This window comes from Pieris rapae, chromosome 15, assembly GCF_905147795.1.
Source record: "Pieris rapae chromosome 15, ilPieRapa1.1, whole genome shotgun sequence".
NCBI lineage: Eukaryota > Metazoa > Arthropoda > Insecta > Lepidoptera > Pieridae > Pieris > Pieris rapae.
In genome coordinates, this window is record NC_059523.1 from 2764796 (window position 1) to 2781662 (window position 16867).

At 34.8% G+C, this 16867-nt stretch overlaps 1 protein-coding gene across 1 annotated transcript in view; it reads left to right on the plus strand.

Annotated features, from left to right (window-relative positions):
- The first annotated feature begins 1200 nt into the window (after positions 1 to 1200).
- LOC111000721 overlaps positions 1201 to 16867 on the plus strand; it is a 31748-nt gene continuing 16081 nt past the window's right edge. Inside the window, exons 1-32 of the mRNA XM_045631499.1 lie at positions 1201 to 1247; positions 1314 to 1391; positions 1581 to 1685; positions 1935 to 2061; positions 2225 to 2362; positions 3033 to 3126; positions 3419 to 3568; positions 4120 to 4261; positions 4556 to 4726; positions 5301 to 5433; positions 5814 to 5942; positions 6517 to 6618; positions 7057 to 7184; positions 7362 to 7505; positions 7914 to 8049; positions 8278 to 8373; positions 8826 to 8936; positions 9103 to 9192; positions 9785 to 9956; positions 10169 to 10332; positions 10893 to 11106; positions 11429 to 11599; positions 11889 to 12076; positions 12687 to 12791; positions 13044 to 13158; positions 13633 to 13796; positions 13935 to 14016; positions 14216 to 14395; positions 14488 to 14577; positions 15654 to 15755; positions 15957 to 16103; positions 16607 to 16749. Coding sequence (XP_045487455.1) covers positions 1375 to 1391; positions 1581 to 1685; positions 1935 to 2061; positions 2225 to 2362; positions 3033 to 3126; positions 3419 to 3568; positions 4120 to 4261; positions 4556 to 4726; positions 5301 to 5433; positions 5814 to 5942; positions 6517 to 6618; positions 7057 to 7184; positions 7362 to 7505; positions 7914 to 8049; positions 8278 to 8373; positions 8826 to 8936; positions 9103 to 9192; positions 9785 to 9956; positions 10169 to 10332; positions 10893 to 11106; positions 11429 to 11599; positions 11889 to 12076; positions 12687 to 12791; positions 13044 to 13158; positions 13633 to 13796; positions 13935 to 14016; positions 14216 to 14395; positions 14488 to 14577; positions 15654 to 15755; positions 15957 to 16103; positions 16607 to 16749 — 4050 coding nt within the window. The 5' untranslated portion in view covers positions 1201 to 1247; positions 1314 to 1374. The remainder of the gene's footprint in view (positions 1248 to 1313; positions 1392 to 1580; positions 1686 to 1934; positions 2062 to 2224; positions 2363 to 3032; positions 3127 to 3418; positions 3569 to 4119; positions 4262 to 4555; positions 4727 to 5300; positions 5434 to 5813; positions 5943 to 6516; positions 6619 to 7056; positions 7185 to 7361; positions 7506 to 7913; positions 8050 to 8277; positions 8374 to 8825; positions 8937 to 9102; positions 9193 to 9784; positions 9957 to 10168; positions 10333 to 10892; positions 11107 to 11428; positions 11600 to 11888; positions 12077 to 12686; positions 12792 to 13043; positions 13159 to 13632; positions 13797 to 13934; positions 14017 to 14215; positions 14396 to 14487; positions 14578 to 15653; positions 15756 to 15956; positions 16104 to 16606; positions 16750 to 16867) is intronic.

Below are 16867 nucleotides of genomic sequence, written 5' to 3' on the forward strand. Positions count from 1 at the left end.
GTTCCATTCCCTGCAGAACCACTTCGGCGACAGAGGCAGCGACGGAATCTGGAGCTTCAGACGAAAAGCAAATAGGCCCCCAAGGGTAGGACGCAAAGAAAGACCGCATCCCGTCCCAATCTGCTGACTTGTAGTGCCAAATACGGCGAAAACCCAAAAAGCGCGACCGCGAAGGGCGCGTAGATGGCACAGTACTCCGGACCACACAATGATCCGATGAACCCAAAGGCGGGTCAACGGAGACTTGATAGTTCTCCGGATGCGAAGTCAGCAGAAGGTCCAACAAAGAGGGTTTATGACCGTCCACATCTGGTATTCGCGTAATCGCAGGGACCATTTGTGTCAGGTCGTAGGCTAAAGCAAAGTCGTGAAAGGATCTTCCCGCGTGATCGGTGGTTTCAGAACCCAGCCAATCGGCATGGTGGGCGTTCTCCGGGAGTCTCACTCACCGAACGAAACGCGAGTACAATAAGATAAACCTATTGCATCACTTCACGCCGGTTTTCTGTGAGACAGTGGTACTGCCCCGGTCGTGCCTGCCCATTTGGCTGAAGCCCGAAAGCAACAGCATGGCACTCCCACTAGGAAGGGGGTTGACTGATTGCACTGGTGAAATAACCTCTTTCACAGGTTATTTCACCAGTGGGCGATGGGGTCGTCAGGTCCCTACGCCTAAATAAAATTAATTAATAAAATTCGCATTATACTTTCCAATAAGACCCCAAACTCTTGTGTCCAAGGGCTCCAACCTCGTTTAAGACAGTCCTGTTTGCGAACTAGGCACTCAGCCGACGAAATTCTGAAGGAAGGATATTTTGATAAAGTTATAACTATTGCGATTATATATACATATATAAAAAAGGATATTTTGCTGTTAACCACCGAATAGCCGGCCCAAAATCTTAAATACTGTTAGCGGGTATGACAACGTCGTACATTGAATCTAGGCGCAGATTGTAGGAATCCAAATATCAATTACAGGGAACTTAAAAAATTGCCGAATGCAATAGAATAGAGATTGTAGATATGTAATATGGTTCCGTTTTTTGGAAATCGGATATGACCTTAAAACTTTTTGCTATTATTCCTGACCGAAAAAAAAACCTTTGAATTTCTATTTGACATATTTAAAAAAATGACAGTTACCAAAAAAATATATTATGCTTTACGTGATGTGGATGTTTTTTTGTAACAAAATCTAAAAATACTCCAAAAAAATTGAAAAATAGCTAAAATATTATAAAAGGGTGGGTACATAATATTTTATTTAAGTAATGAGTTTGCATATTGTTTTCTAAATGTTATAATTTTAGCATATCTGATGAATGAATAAATTAAAAAATATAAGCATACTGGTTGAATCTACGGATCACGATGGCTGACAAGAAAAAGTAAGAACTTTTAGAATATTTTTATAAATCAAGGCTATAACGCGATTAATTTTAAACATTAAAATTAACTCACTAGATTTAATAGTTTCGTGTCAGATAATGGTCCCGTCATTGTGTCTTACGCCGATGACCGGGAGCAAATTATTGAATATATCAAAATTAAACATTTACGTCAGAGATATTTTATAGACAGCAGGCGGGGGGTGATGCTCCTGATAAGAAAAAGGCAAAAGGAAAGGATGAACCGGAGGAACCAGAAGAGTTACCTAAAACCCCTTCACAGATTGCACGAGAGTGAGTTGTTTTAGTTTGAATCTCACGTAAGTTTGCGTAGTTGTTTCGGGCCATTTAGGTGTTCGACTGGTGATAAAAAAAATAATCAAGGTTTTTTGTATTGCTTTGTTTTGTTTTATTATACGTTTACATATGATTGATATTAATTGCAGACGATCTGTAATATGTTTATAAATAAATAACATGTTCATGTTGTTAACAATTTAAGGTTCAAATCAGTTCCAGGTCAATACCTCTTTAAAATTTCAGGGAGGCGGAATATAGGGCATATTTACGTAAAAATAGGTTTAAAAGGAGATGGCCCGAAATAACGAAGCCGAGCATCAAAACAAGACCGTGGAGGCCTCCTCCACCGCCTCAGAAGTTACCTAGAGTTGTGAGTATTATTTTGTCTTGGCTTGACAAATCATTGTAATAGCCAAAAGTCGGTTATTACAAAAGATTTTTTTATAAATTTATGCTGAAACTACAATGCAACATTTTGACCTGTCAAAAACATAAATTATAAAAAGTATAATGGGATTTATTAAATCATTTAGATGATTGAACTACCAGAAATAGAGACGCGCAAATGGATACCGCCGTACTTACGACGGCGCCGACGTAGGCCGCGACGCTTGCGCATACCGCGAGAAGAGATCACTCAGCCATTGTATGAATGTGCTAAGTTGAAAAGGGTAAGGGGTTTCTGCTTTTATTACATCACCAGTTCAATTGTTTACGCGTCGCATTAGAGAATCTTCATTCTGATTGTATTCTTCATATTAGTACTTTTAATTTAACTATGGGGCCTTTCAAGTATGACGTAAGCAGATTTACTATAATTACTTATCACCGCCTCATCCTTATCAGCAAAAGTGAGCTAAGCTCTTTAATTATATTATAAATTTGATTTGTCTATTTGATACGATATCTTGAACAATCGAAAAGTGGATCAACGGTAATTTGTAGAAATCCTCAAAAATGCATGCTCAGGCATAGACATATTGTGGGTATGCCATGTGTAAAAAAAGTAAATAATAACTCTTGACATAATCACGTATCTAGATCCTTCCACGCCTCATGTGACGTCATCAAAAATAAGATTAAGGACCCCTCGGCCTCTATATAGTGCTTACGAAATGCTTGAATATCTCATGTTTGTGGTTTTGTTGGCTATTTTGCAGTAACACGTTGTGGTACAGAAAGTAGCCACACACAGTTAAATGTTGTCATATTAATACTTGTTTTACCGCTTATAAATTGCATATACATTTTAATGAATGTTACCTACTTTGGGTTTGTTATAGATATTTTAATACTACTAAGTTATAAAATTTAGTTTTGCTTATAATCGTATTTTGGTAGATCTGGCACAACTTTACACAAGTGGAGAAGAATAAGATGATGCTTCAAGGAAGTGTTGGGTGCAACTCCAAGAAATACTCTTCTACTGCTTGCGGTAAAATTAAAATAAAATCGCATTTGTGAGAGAATACTGAAAGGAAACCATTGTCTCTAATGTAATTCATAACAGCTGTCATAGGTTTCCAGTAGCAAAAAGAAAAATTGAAAATAATTTTACGTAGTATTTGCTTATCAAAGTATGTGTGCATAACATAAATACACAATTATTTCAACCAAAATAGAGGTTTGAATATAAAATGTGTGTAAATGTATTGTTTGTTTGAGTTTAAACAAACTCACAACGCAAAATTTTCGTTACAAATATTAAATTTTAAGTTTCCATTTAGGCTCGCAAACTGCCTGCATAGCAGTTGTATGCCGAGCGCTATTGGAAGAGAAGACACCGGCTGAATTAATCAGGAGAGATGTGGATGAAGTGATAGATGGTGGAGATAGATATTATAAACAGTGTATGCTGGCCATGAAGTGCTATAAGGGTAAATAGTTTATAAAAACTTATTTAAACTGTATTAGGTACAATGGAATTTCTTCAACCCTTAATATAAGGGTAGTAGCTAGGTGGGTACTTTTACAACCTGTATGGACTGCAAAGTTTTCGGAAAATTTTCTACAGAACTTTATATGTCGTCGTGTTTCGGTCACTATATAAATAATGGAATAAAACCTATATATTTAGTTGGGATCTTTAACTTGTAAAAAGCGATTTAATTGAACCAGCTGCCCACTGAACTGTATGTCTGAACCAATTCAACTTACTTTCAAGAAAAGAAGGTACAAATTCCTAAAAGGCCGGCAACGAACTAGCCAACAAATTTAGCCAACGCTCTGTCAATGATAGTGTCCATCGGCGGTTGTATCACTTAACATCAGGCGAACCTCCTGCCCTGCCCCCTTTTAAGTTATATAAAATAAAAACATAAAAAGGCGGACAAATTCGCATCTCCTAGACAGGCGTTCCCACCAATAGGCCAATGACTTACATTCGTAGTAGAATCATGGTAGATTTTATCGTGTTGTGAACTAATAGGTAAACCCCAGCTCCAACTGAACCAGCTCCTAACATCACTGTACTTCCATGACACAAAGTATACTGTTAAGATGGTGGAAACTGATCGGGGATTGCTCGCGAAACATCCCGATAATATTCAGGCGGAGGCTGATTTGATGGCGTAAGTACTACGAGCACCTCGAAAATATTTATCCCAACAATTTATCCACTTTACACACAGATTTATTTTTTTTACACAGAAACATACATTTCTTTTTTTATACAGACAATTTTCAGTATATAGCGAAAAAAAATAGTATTTAACATATAACAAATATTAACAAAATACTAATCGAATATAAAAGCATAGTACCTATGTATCTTTCATGAATCTAAATTAAAATGTTTTTTAATACTCAAGTTTTCTTCTAAATCAACCTCAAAAAAGTATCAAGAATGTATTGTCAATTTTCAGACTTATGGAAAAGCGTGTGGGCGGGACGTACATGATGATTTTATCTGCGGGCGACAAGCATTTCCTAATATGGGGTCATCCGCCCCCACCGGATGCTGGGAGTCAAGTGAAAACTGTCTGCTACATATTTGACCCCCACATGCTGAATGATATGGGGCAACCTGATAAATTGTAAGTAAAGCCGATTTCATTAATTCTTCAGAATTGCGGCCTTAATGATGAGAGCGATCTCTTTCATTTTTTTTTAAATTGGACGATGATTAAACACGATGTATTTAACCGTTTATCACAACTCTTTATTTAATTTTTTTTCTTATTTTGTATATAAATATGTAAATGGGCATTTTGTTATAGTATAGAGATATTATATTACAAAGTTGGTTAGGAATTCCAAAATCAATATATTTATCATCAATCAACTATTTTTGATTACTACTAACTACAAGAAAGATGGCAAAGTGCATCGATAGCAATGGTACATATATTTTTATTAATTAAATATATTCTATTTAAACACAATCTACTTTTTGTTCCTCCCATATTATAAAATGCCAATTTCATATGTAAGGACCTAATATGTAAATAGTACTCGCGTAAAAATTGTTGAGGATTTATTTTCATATGATCTTGATTAGGTGGACTTTATGTTGAATAAAGGTAGGTAAGTACACAAGCGAAACCGTAGACTCAGAAGTATGTCACAGCGTTTAAAAACTAGTTTTTGTAATTAAAATTATTTTAATAGGTTCGGCGCTGGTGCGTTTTTAAGATACGCCGGTATAACATCTTTCGTATTAGATTTTCTGGCAAACTACGGTGATTTGGACGCTGCAAAGAAAGGCACTCCAAAACCTCCTATTACCTTGACTAGTATTGAGGTGAGACGTAATTTTGTTCGTTTGTTAACTTCCTATCTTTGCTTTGAAAGCTTAAATAGTCATTTTCATAAAAGAAAACTAAGATATCGATGATATTCTGACAATACAGACAAATGAATAATATATATTTGTTCTCTATTTATAATTTAAAGCCATCAAATATCATGTACCATATATCACCTTGAAGGCTTGAATTAATTTACAAGTTGTTTTTGTGTTCATCACTTAATACATTTAGATATGCAATCATTTTGTTTAATTGTGATGTAAGGATACCTCACAACTGAAATTGAAATGTATAAGTTATAGATATAGCACTGACTATATTATAGTGGTAAGTGGATCTTATAAAATTGTTTATTGTTATTATTATTATTAAGGTGGTCCAAAAAGAGCCGCTGATCCGGGAACCAGATTATGAACTAGATCTCAAAGCGCTCAAGATTCACTGTAGGAGTGAATGGGATAGTATTAATATTAATGCCCTGATAGAGAAAAAGATAAGAGAGGTATGAAATATTCATTACTTTTATTGGTTTAAAATACAGCAATTATAGAATTAATTCTAACGTAGAAAATACGTAGGAACAAAAACTTCCAACAATTTAGCGCGTAAAGAAGTGGTCAGTCAAACAAATCAAAATACACTTTTAATTTAGTTTCTAAAATTCTAAAATTAATTAATCGGAGGTGTGATTAATTACGGAGGGAATTTATAATAATTATTATTTCTGTAAACAGACAATCATAAGTCATATGGTTGTGTTAGAATTTATTTACAATCTAATGTACAACTAAAATGGGCATTTGCAGTCCATTGCAATGAGCCTTGTCATGACCATCCAGGCTTCCAGTTACGTAATTACCGCCAGCCAACTAAAGCTTACAACCCAATGGAAAAAAAATAACATGTGTAATATAATATAAAATAATAGCAGAAAATAACTCTTGAGCACAAAACAAATTTGGAAAAGGACATTTGAGTTTAAATTTTTTATTCATAATTGAGATTACAGTTTTCAAACTTAACACATAAACATAACAAAATGTAAGGATATTTTCTTAGATTATTTTTTATTGCAGGGCAAATATCCTCAGTGTTCCCTCAGCGCGGTGAGTCTAGCAACATCCAGGGCAACGTCCCGGAAAAAAGTTCGGGACTTTTATCAGAAACAACCTAAAGAAGTAAGTTTTAAATCACATCTAAACTCTGATTTTTCATTCCGTAGAATTTTTTCATAAGTGTTGCTACTAAAAAAGTTCACGGAAAAAGGGTCAAAGATCCATTTCAGGGTTATAAAAAATGCAACGTATTTTTTCATGTTTTACCTACAAAAAGGTAAATCTAAATATTTACTTACTCAACTGACCTATTTCAAAAATGAGATATTTCAATATAGAGTTTCCCAACCTTTTTATGTGCCATGCTCCATGCTGTAACATACATTATTTTTAATAATAATATATTGTATATGCTACATTTATAAATTAATATAGATAGGCCTGAAAAATAGCCTTAAAAAAATGCTATGATTTCTAAGATAATAGAAACTTGTCATATCTCTTTCTTTCTCTTTCTTCGCGATATTTTTTGATATAACGGTTCTTATCTTTACATCACAGCCACCTCCCCAACTACCGTTAGCCCCAGAAAAGGCACCGCCTGGTCCAACAATAGACCAGTTAATGCAGCTTCGTGGAGAGGATTTCTTCCTGTATTGCCCTAAATCAGATGGACACGCATATGGAAGGTAGAAAAAAATGTCTCATCCCTTGGTGCTTCCGTCTTAACTTGGCTGTATAAAATACAAATGGAAACTAAGATTTAATTATAAATAAACATCTCAACTGAGAAAAGTCTGATAATGTAGTGAAAATCGTAGGCGTGTCTTAAGGGTCAAATAATAATTTTTAATATTAAATTCTAGAGACGACATGATTCCTCGTCCAAAGTCCGAGACAGTTCTTCATAGCCCGGTGGAGATTGCGGACCAGAACTACCACTCTCAGTACCAGCAAATTGACGTTGAGAAGTGGCTGTTGAGAGGCACGAGACATATGGCCAGTTACAGGTCAGCTGTATAAATAACTCTTTACTGTTAATAACTATTAAGTCGTCAAGATATCAAAACTATTGGAATTCTAGAAGTTTTGATGTCAATTATTTGTATGTTTGAAAAAATTTAAGACATCCAGGGTCCACCACGGGTCCACGTTAAGGATGTAGCAGCTTTAAGTTTCTTGTCACCAGCAACACAGATTCAGTATATACAATAGTCACAGTTTGTCACCGTTAATTTTCATCTTCAATTCTACAACGTTCTATGAAATAAGATAAAACGCATATTAATAATAAATTAACCCATTTTAAATAATACCAAATGATTTCATTTTTGCAATAATTTTCAATAATTTAAGTGATGTTTTTTATATATTAAAAATTGGTTAAAAATTAATCAAAAACACCTATTGTATTTCAGATATCAAACTTTCAAAACATTCACGAGTATCGCGTGTTGCGTCGCTGCCCTCGGCATGTTGCGGCGGTATCGCGCACGGGCCTGGAACGAAGACGTACTGGATGAGACTTTGGATGTTGGCTGGAATTTTTTCAGGGTGCTTATACATAGTTATTTTAAAACATATTTAATTTTTATTATATCATTATTTAGTGGTTTTCCATTTTCCATTATTTTAAAATTGTTTTGGTTGTAAGCAAATGCATATTAGCGATGAAGCCGCTTGAATTAAATGTATGTGTATATTTGTAAGTCTATATAATATTGAGGGTTTGATAAACGGTTGAGGTGTTGAGTCAATTACTAAGTTTTAAAATAAACGCAGGAATCCCTACTAGAGAGAAGTGGACCGATCAGAAGACTCGTGTTGGGTGAGCTTAAAGAGACCTTCAGAATACGAGATACAGAATATAGCCATAAGGTATGTGTACACATTCAAGTATTTCCGCAATATTTAGGTAAAAGTGAGAAAACGATTTAAAATCGTCCACAAGATGCTGGTAAGCTGTACTAAATTGTCTAAACAATAAGTTTGGCCGGCGGCGTGAGTGACGTAATAAGTGTTATTGCAACATGTAAGTGGCGGTGGATGCGGACCCAAGTGGATGTAGAGAGGCTAGTTCAGGGCCTATTGGAGGTAGATGGAGCAGTCTTGCATCCAGAAATGGACTTAAAAAGTGGCTAATGATGAATTAATAAATTTGTTATTAATATCCCTTGGGTTTCCAGAAGACTTAGAATGGTATTCCCTATTTGAACGATCGACAGCTATAGTTCAGTGAAAAGAACTAATAAAAAACACTATCCAAAGAAGAGTTTTGTTCTAATTGACGTTTATAATTGAAATCATATATAACTTCCTCTTATTTTCAGGACCGCGGAATAGCAGTGTGGGGCAAAATGATATCTACCGACCCAAAGGTGTTGGATCTCTGCCGAGGCCTGGAGAGTTTTTTCAAGGAGTGTGATACTGGGGTCTTACAGGTACAAAAATATATCGTTAGATATTTATAGTATACAATTGTATTTTTATATTTAGTTCATATTTGTTGTATTTTTCCTTAATTGGTTTTAGTCATTAAATATATGCCATAAATATTAAAACTCAAATAGAGATTGGTGCTTTTGATTGTACTTTGACAAATTCTAGATTCCGGGTGAAGTTGAAGTATCTATTTGGAATGAGGGTGGTAAATATTACTGCTACCATCCATGGCCGGCGGACAGATATGGATATAAGGTATAGTTATAAAGTACTTTTTAATAATTATTGCGTACATATAAACTAAAAGTACAATACACCATAAAACCACGTTTGGGTTGTAGTGCTTGAAGCTATCACAGTATAAATTCCTTTACATAGAATCTAAATAAAATACAATTTTTACTAAAATAAAAGGTTTATATACAATATACATGTAGCCAACTAGCTTAATTAGCTGTTCAATCAACAGCCTATCGTCTTAACAAAACGGCGCTATTTAACTAGCGACCTGAAAGATATTCAGCCGTAGCGTTTGTACCTTATTAATAACTGGCTGGCTTACGCTTAGACCACTCGTCCGATAGTGACCATGTGGCAGAAATAAGAGAGATGAACCAAATCACATAAAAATATTTCTTTAAAAAATTTACGATATGTTCTGACTGTATTGTTGTCGTTTTTTTATATTTAGTAAGAATTTATTATATCTGTATTGGGTCACAGTAGATGTCGAAGGAGCAACACATGTATGCATTGAGTATGCATTTTCCAAGTAGTTCATAAATAATAATTTTTGGAAGGTAGAACTGAAGTACGTCTATCCTATTAAAGTTCTCATGATTATCAGGTGGGTCTTCAAGATGGTGGTAAAGCTTGCGTGTTATACTTTAGTCGGGTTTCGCGTCTTTGCGAACACTTCTTGGACAGTATGGCAGATTTGAAGCGAAAACCTTTTAGCATTGCAGATGTCGTAGTGAGCGAACGACCAGAGATGCCCGAGCCTGTTAATAAACTTAAACGTAAGTTTTGGTAATTTTATCAGTGAATTTTGTATTATTACGCCTGTGTCTTTTTCTAATAACCAGTGATAAATAGAAAAAACTGTGAAATGTTTATTTTGAATATTGACATTATTAATATTGACATAATTAATATGGTTTTTTATTAAAACAGCTATACTAGCTATTGTATTAGCAATATATTTAACTTTAGATAGCGTAATTTTTTGCAGCGGTAGCACCAAACAAATGGGTGATAAGGGGTAGATTCCATGAGGCAGATGTTCGTTTTCCTGAAGAACATCGAGGTAAACAAGCAACTCCGGCTTCGATAGCTGCAATAGCCATGGCACATGTCATCGAACCAGCTGCCTGGACAGCAGATGACGTTGATGAGGTAAGAGATGCTTCACAAGTATTAGATAGCAACTGCTATATCCATAGAAGAAGTCAAACAGGTTGTCTTGTGCAACAAAATCTTATATACAAATGCAAAAATGACTGTAACCGTTGGAAAGAGAAAGCACTGTACGAAAAAAGGATTTAATATATACTAGTAAAATTAAAACTGTAAAATAATAGTGTAGAATACTCTTTATAATACTAGTGTAGATTTAATATATATCTAATCACACTATCTATCTATCTAATCTATATTACTCGTGGATAATGTAGCTTTCGAATGATGAAAGAATTTTTATAATCGGTCCAGTAGTTTATGAGCCTATTCATTACAATCAAACAAACAAACAAACAAAGTTTTCCTCTTTATAATATTAGTGTAGACAATTGTATAGCCAGTACTAAAAATACTTATTTTTTGTATTTTAACACTACTTTTTTCGGAAAACATTGCTGATTTTTAACTTTGACAAAATTTCAGAACCATCGAAAGCTACTTGGATACAATATAAAGATACGATATAGAGTTAAAATTCACAATTAAAAACATTTCAGACGGTTATCCGCGGTGATATCCTTTATCAAAACACTATGGAACACTTAGAAAAGATGGGTATCAGTCTAGAAACACCTCAAGCTGATGAAGAGGCTGGCGAAGAAGAAGAGACGGGGCCCACTGGTACCCTGGCAGCCGTGGATGTGATGAATAGGTTTAAAATATCAGAGTACGATTGTATTGAGACTGAGGTTCTGGATAGTGTCTACAGTGGTGAGTTGTTGAAATAAAAAGTAACCAAACAAATCTAACTAATTGATGTTTCAAGTTTGCGCCGTCTATAGATATTTTAGTGTCATTTATAAAGAAAGTTTAATAATATCTAATATTGCATGTGGTATTATAATATTCGTATCATGTGATGTGTACGTACTACTTGTCATTAATACTTTTTCTAGTTATTTTTATTTACATTTTTTAGTCGCGACTATAAAAGAGTATAGTACTATACTTTTTCTATATTTGTTTTCTAACAAAGAGTAGTCTTATCACAGTTAATCAAAAATATTCGTATATCATATCAAAATTACTTTAGGCGAGCTAAGTCCGCAAAAGGATAGCGGAGTTGTATCCCTCAAAGACTCCCTCAGACGACTATTCAAGGAGCATTCTCATGCTGTGGTGACTGCCCGTGGTGGCTCCACGGCTATTTGGCGACATGAGGATAGTTTCTACTTCTTTGATCCTCATGGATGTGATGAGAATGGTAAGTATAATTTAATAGACTAGATAATATGTATAAATATTACATCGCAACGACTAGGTATGATGCTCAACAAACGTATTGCGGAATCCTAAATCGATGTACATAATAATATAATGTATTCTATAAGTTTCTATTGCGTTGTCACTGACATTTAAGAAAAGCAAGCAAAATATCTGATTTGTAAGTAAAGCTATCAAATTATATACATAGAAAACATTTAGAACTTGAGATTTGTGAAGAAAACTTGCCACGAAATCAGAAGTTACCTAATGATACTTTTGTATTAAAGGATATCCGTCGGAAGAACCTCGCGCAGCCGCCTGTCTCATCCGTGTCAAGGGTACTACAGACGATTTGGCAAACGTCATACTTGGGAATTTAGCTCCAGGGAATGACGATAGCTTCAATATTTCCCCTGTGGCCGTCACTGCTAGCAAATTGAATGCTGAGTTGGGCGCTCCGGAGACGAAACTTGAGGTGTTACGCTTGATTGAGTATTGTAGATTTTCTTAACGTACTCCAAATGTTTGGTTCTACGTAGATTTTATAAAATCAGTAGCGCCTTTTTAGGTCTGGCCTAAGATTAGATGTATCTGTTACATGATCGATTGTCAATCTAATAGGCAAGTAGGTGATTAGACTCCTGTGCCGACAAGCCTTGGACTAAGTCTTAGACAAGCTGCTTTTACGGTATTTATCTTCACTGTTCGAGAGAATGTTAAATTCTTGTTAATGCACATATAAAGAAGGTTGATGCACAGCTTGGAATCGAATATATGACCTCAGGGATGAGAGTCTCAGACTGTAGGCTCTGTGTGCAGATTTTATACAAATAAAATATTTGAAAGGCCCTTTTTAATTTTGCTAATTTTTGTTAGTGGTTTTCTTAATAGTGATGAAGCTTAGGTTGTCCCGCTTTGGGTGAATTTTTTTGTAAACTTATTAGTGCCATGCTAAGTATGTTAAATTAATTTATATGATTATTAAAATTGAATATCACAATATTAGACAAGAAAGTTTGAACATTTTAGGGATAGATAGGCATAATGAGAACCCTTCCAAACTTAATATATTAAAACCGTTTTAGAACAAGCAATTTCAATGGATAGCAAAAGGAACCGCGGCTATTCTTATGGGTCCTCGAGGGGAGAATACTGCTATAGGAAAACTCGCTGACAAGGCTGGAATTGGGGTATGTGTTATTAAGAACATACATTTTGTTTTAAAGATTAGAATTTGACGTAGACATGTTTGGCTGTCAGTTTGACTTCTAAGAATTAATATTTTTTTTATTTAAGAAAATTATTTTCATGATTATAAAATATAGGTCGTGGCAAAATAGAGGAGGTACTTAAACCCAAATCAATTTGATTCCTGGCGACAGATGGAAAAGAAAAATAGGGAAAAAGAACATGTTTTTTTAACAATATATATATTTAAACAGGAGGAAGACATGGCAGGTCGAACCCTAGCCCTGCCAGCAGCAGCGGCTTTTGCTGCGGCTACTGAGTCAGTTCCGCCTCCTCATATGCATCAAGATCATATGTATAATTTCTTGGGTATGTTAATTTTACTTTATATTTTCTAAAGGTTCATGGTTATTTATGAAAGTTTTAAAAAGTTATTTGTTAGCGGTACAAAAAAATCATTTAATAAATGGTTTAGATATGTTTGTATCACAAAGAACGGTTCGGTGGCCGTCGATGGATAATCTTATACTAAGTCTGAGTACATACCTCTTAATGGAGGACGTAACTATTGGCAAGAAATGCACAAAAACACTATATATAAAATTGCATCTATCTTTACCCAAATAAAGCTCAACAACTACTCATTAACAATGCGCGGATCAGCCGAGTTAAAATATTTTTAGGATCACCCTCATGACCCTCATTAAATTTTATAAAAAAAATTTATTCTATCACGAACAATGTTTGTATCACGTATTTTGCACTTGAATTCTTTGCCTTGGTATAATTTGATCTATTTAAAAAAGTTTAATAAGTAAATAAAAGGCTTTTTGGTATAATTAGACGCTGGCACTGAGTACTACCTCAACTTTTACAAGAAGACTGGTAAGAAGGAACTGGCGCCGGAAGATTTGACTGAGAAGTTCGAAATGGGCGCTAACACGTTCTCAATAGAGTTGGGTGAACCCATAAGATTGCCTTTAAGACTACCTGATGAACCAGCTGGAGTGAGTTTATCCAAAATTTTACAGATGACTTAATAGGAAATTTTGTAAAGAAACTAATTGTCTGCAACTTTGTGGGGCCTAAGGTATAATCTTGGTTATTTTACCAAATATGAGATAAAATGCTTCTTTTATTGACAGGAGGGCGAGGGTGAAGAAGAGCCAGAACCGGATGAAATTGGAGAGGGTGAAGAAGAAGAAGAAAAAGAACCACCAATGAAACGTAAGTAGAAAATTCAAAGTGATATTTTAACAATAACAAAATTGTCTTGTGAAATTTCCACAACTGCATAAACTAAATAGTTTTTTCTTATGAAAACATTCTTTATTTTGTTTAATGTCGGCTAATATTATGTGTTTCATATGATAGCACAAACGTTTCAATAATGCAATAGGTAATGTGGTTCCTGTTTAAAATTCAGAAATCAAAGACGCACTCTTCAAGATGTGGTATGATGAGACGAAACCGACGTCTGTGTCTCTTCTGGTGGGTGATTACCATCAACTGGGAGTATGGATGAGAGCTGGTGGAAAAGTGGTGGCATTTGACCCAGCCCCTACTCTTACTAAAGGCATACTGACGAGACAAAGGATTACAAAAGGTAGAAATCGTGGAATAGATAAGTGACATTAAAATGAATGGCTGGTGAGTGAAATCATCAAATGCGATTTTAATAAAAATAACGGTAAATAGGCGATGAACTGAGACTCCAACGCATCAAAGATGAAATGGCAGGAGAAGGTGGTGATGCTGCTGAAGAGGAGGAAGAGGAAGCAGGAGGAGGTATGTAATCGATTTTAAGTATAAATCATATTATACAATCGTCGATTTGCTATTTCTTTAATTATTTTGTTGCATATATCTTTCTCGTCTCACTTTAAAAATGTAGGTACTTCGTCTATAACGCATTTATGACTTGAAAGCAGTCAAGTGCGAATTGTTTTTAACCCTAAATACTATATAATATACATAACTAGTGACCCGCCCCAGCTTCGCCCGGGTGCAATGCTGATGAAAAGCAGGTTTTTATTTTGTATTGTTATTTCCGTCGCTGGAAAGCTCCGATAATATACGCGTTCGATCGCTGCTAAATAAGCTGTAATGGGCTGTATCACTATCACTACATATTATAAAACAAAGTCGCTTTCTCTGTCCCTATGTCCCTTTGTATGCTTAAATCTTTGAAACTACGTTGCGTAGTACTTAGTACATTATTTTGATAAAAATTCAAAATTTCAAAATTCAAAATTTATTTATTCATGTAGGTAACAATGTACACTTATGAAAATCAAAAAAAGAAATATTAAATGAATTTAATTTTTAATTAAATTAAAACTCGTAGGGTTCAGCCTGCGTTTGCAATGTAAGCGGAAAAAATGTTATTATTTACGAAATCACATTAGAAACCTCAAAAATAACAGTACTTCTCCACTATTTAATGGATGTTATTATACATATAAACCTTACTCTTGAATCACTCTATCTATTAAAAAAACCGCATCAAAATCCGTTGAGTTTCAAAGATTTAAGCATATAAGGACATTGGGACAGAGAAAGCGACTTTGATTTATACTATTTAGCGATAATGCATTGAGATTTCACGAAATTACCTTCACTATTTGAGATAAAATAATAGGTAGCAGTATTATCTTTGTCTGGTGCGAGCAACCAAGAATTGAGCCCGCCATTATTTTTTATTGAACCTAGCTGTTCACGTGAATGACTTTGACAGCTCAGCTCGAGCTGTTTTGGCGAGATCACGAATATACGACGCTGCTTTTACAGCTGAAAACCAGTTATCTTTACTACGGATCACTGGAGATCAGTTTATTGTATCTTATTTTATGTGTATCCTATAGAGGGCGAAGAAAAACCAGAGCCCGAGCCAGAATTTGTTCCTCCTGAATCCTGTCCTGCTCTTATGGTGTTTGCCAGCCCGGGGGAGTTTATTGATAAATTGAGTAAGTTCTGTATTTTTTTAGTACGTCTTATCATTGTATGAATCATATCTGTGAGGAGTTTTGTTAAATAGATAAAGGTAACGTGGAAAAGTACATGGAGCTCATTCCAAATGTGAATTTATTTGATAGTAGCAGTCTTAAAAGTTCTGTCGTATTAGGACAATTAAGATGAATTCCAGTAAAACTTATTTGTTGGTTTAGCAATCCAAGGCGGCCTTGACAGGAAGCAGTGTCTAGCGCCCTACAAGCTTTACCCAGTGAAAGTGACAAATGAACTAACATCCGTATTGAAAGAGAAGAAAGCACCAGCTGCGAAGAAGGGAGAAGATGAGGCTGCTGACGAGGAAGGTGAGTTAGAAAACAAGTGGGAAAGCCAGTCCCGATTCTGTGTTTTGACAATATATAAATTTATAAGTTTTAATTATTTGTAATTAAAATTTATAGAGTACATCACATTTTTCAAGAACATTTACTGATTTTTTTCTTATATTAAAGCACAAACGAAATCATTATAGTGCATTTCACTTCTTGGGCGATTAATACATTATAAAACGAAGCCATCATAATTAGACGTAGACATCACACTTATTAGTAACAAAACACACACAGACATAAAAGAACTATAATAGCCAACAGTAAGAATAGTAAAAAGAATGAGAGATAACAATTTTTTTAAGAACAAGTAACGTTAAATTGTATGTGTGTGTTCTGTGATTGTAATTGGCCCTGTTCCAGAGTGCTGGTCATTCTACTAGATACCACAGCAGCTAGTTTAGTTAATTATTAGCAACCATGAGTCAAGTTAATCTTTCTTTAGAGGAACAGTTTTAAAAGACAGTTAATTTTTTTAGAGGGTGAAGAGCTTATAGAAGCGTTGGATGACGCTGCCCTTGGAAAGTATTTCACGCGTTTGGGCCGCGCTGTTGGATCCATACGAGGTCGGGTTGCTCAGAATGAAAATTACTTTTTGGATCAGCCGAATAGAGATAATCAGGTGAGGTGATAAATAGATAATGCTATTTATTACTTTTCTCTTAATGTCATATGTTTATCAGAGCATCGGAACTATGATTTTGGGTCAGTATTTTTTGTATTAGTAATATTTGCTAGAA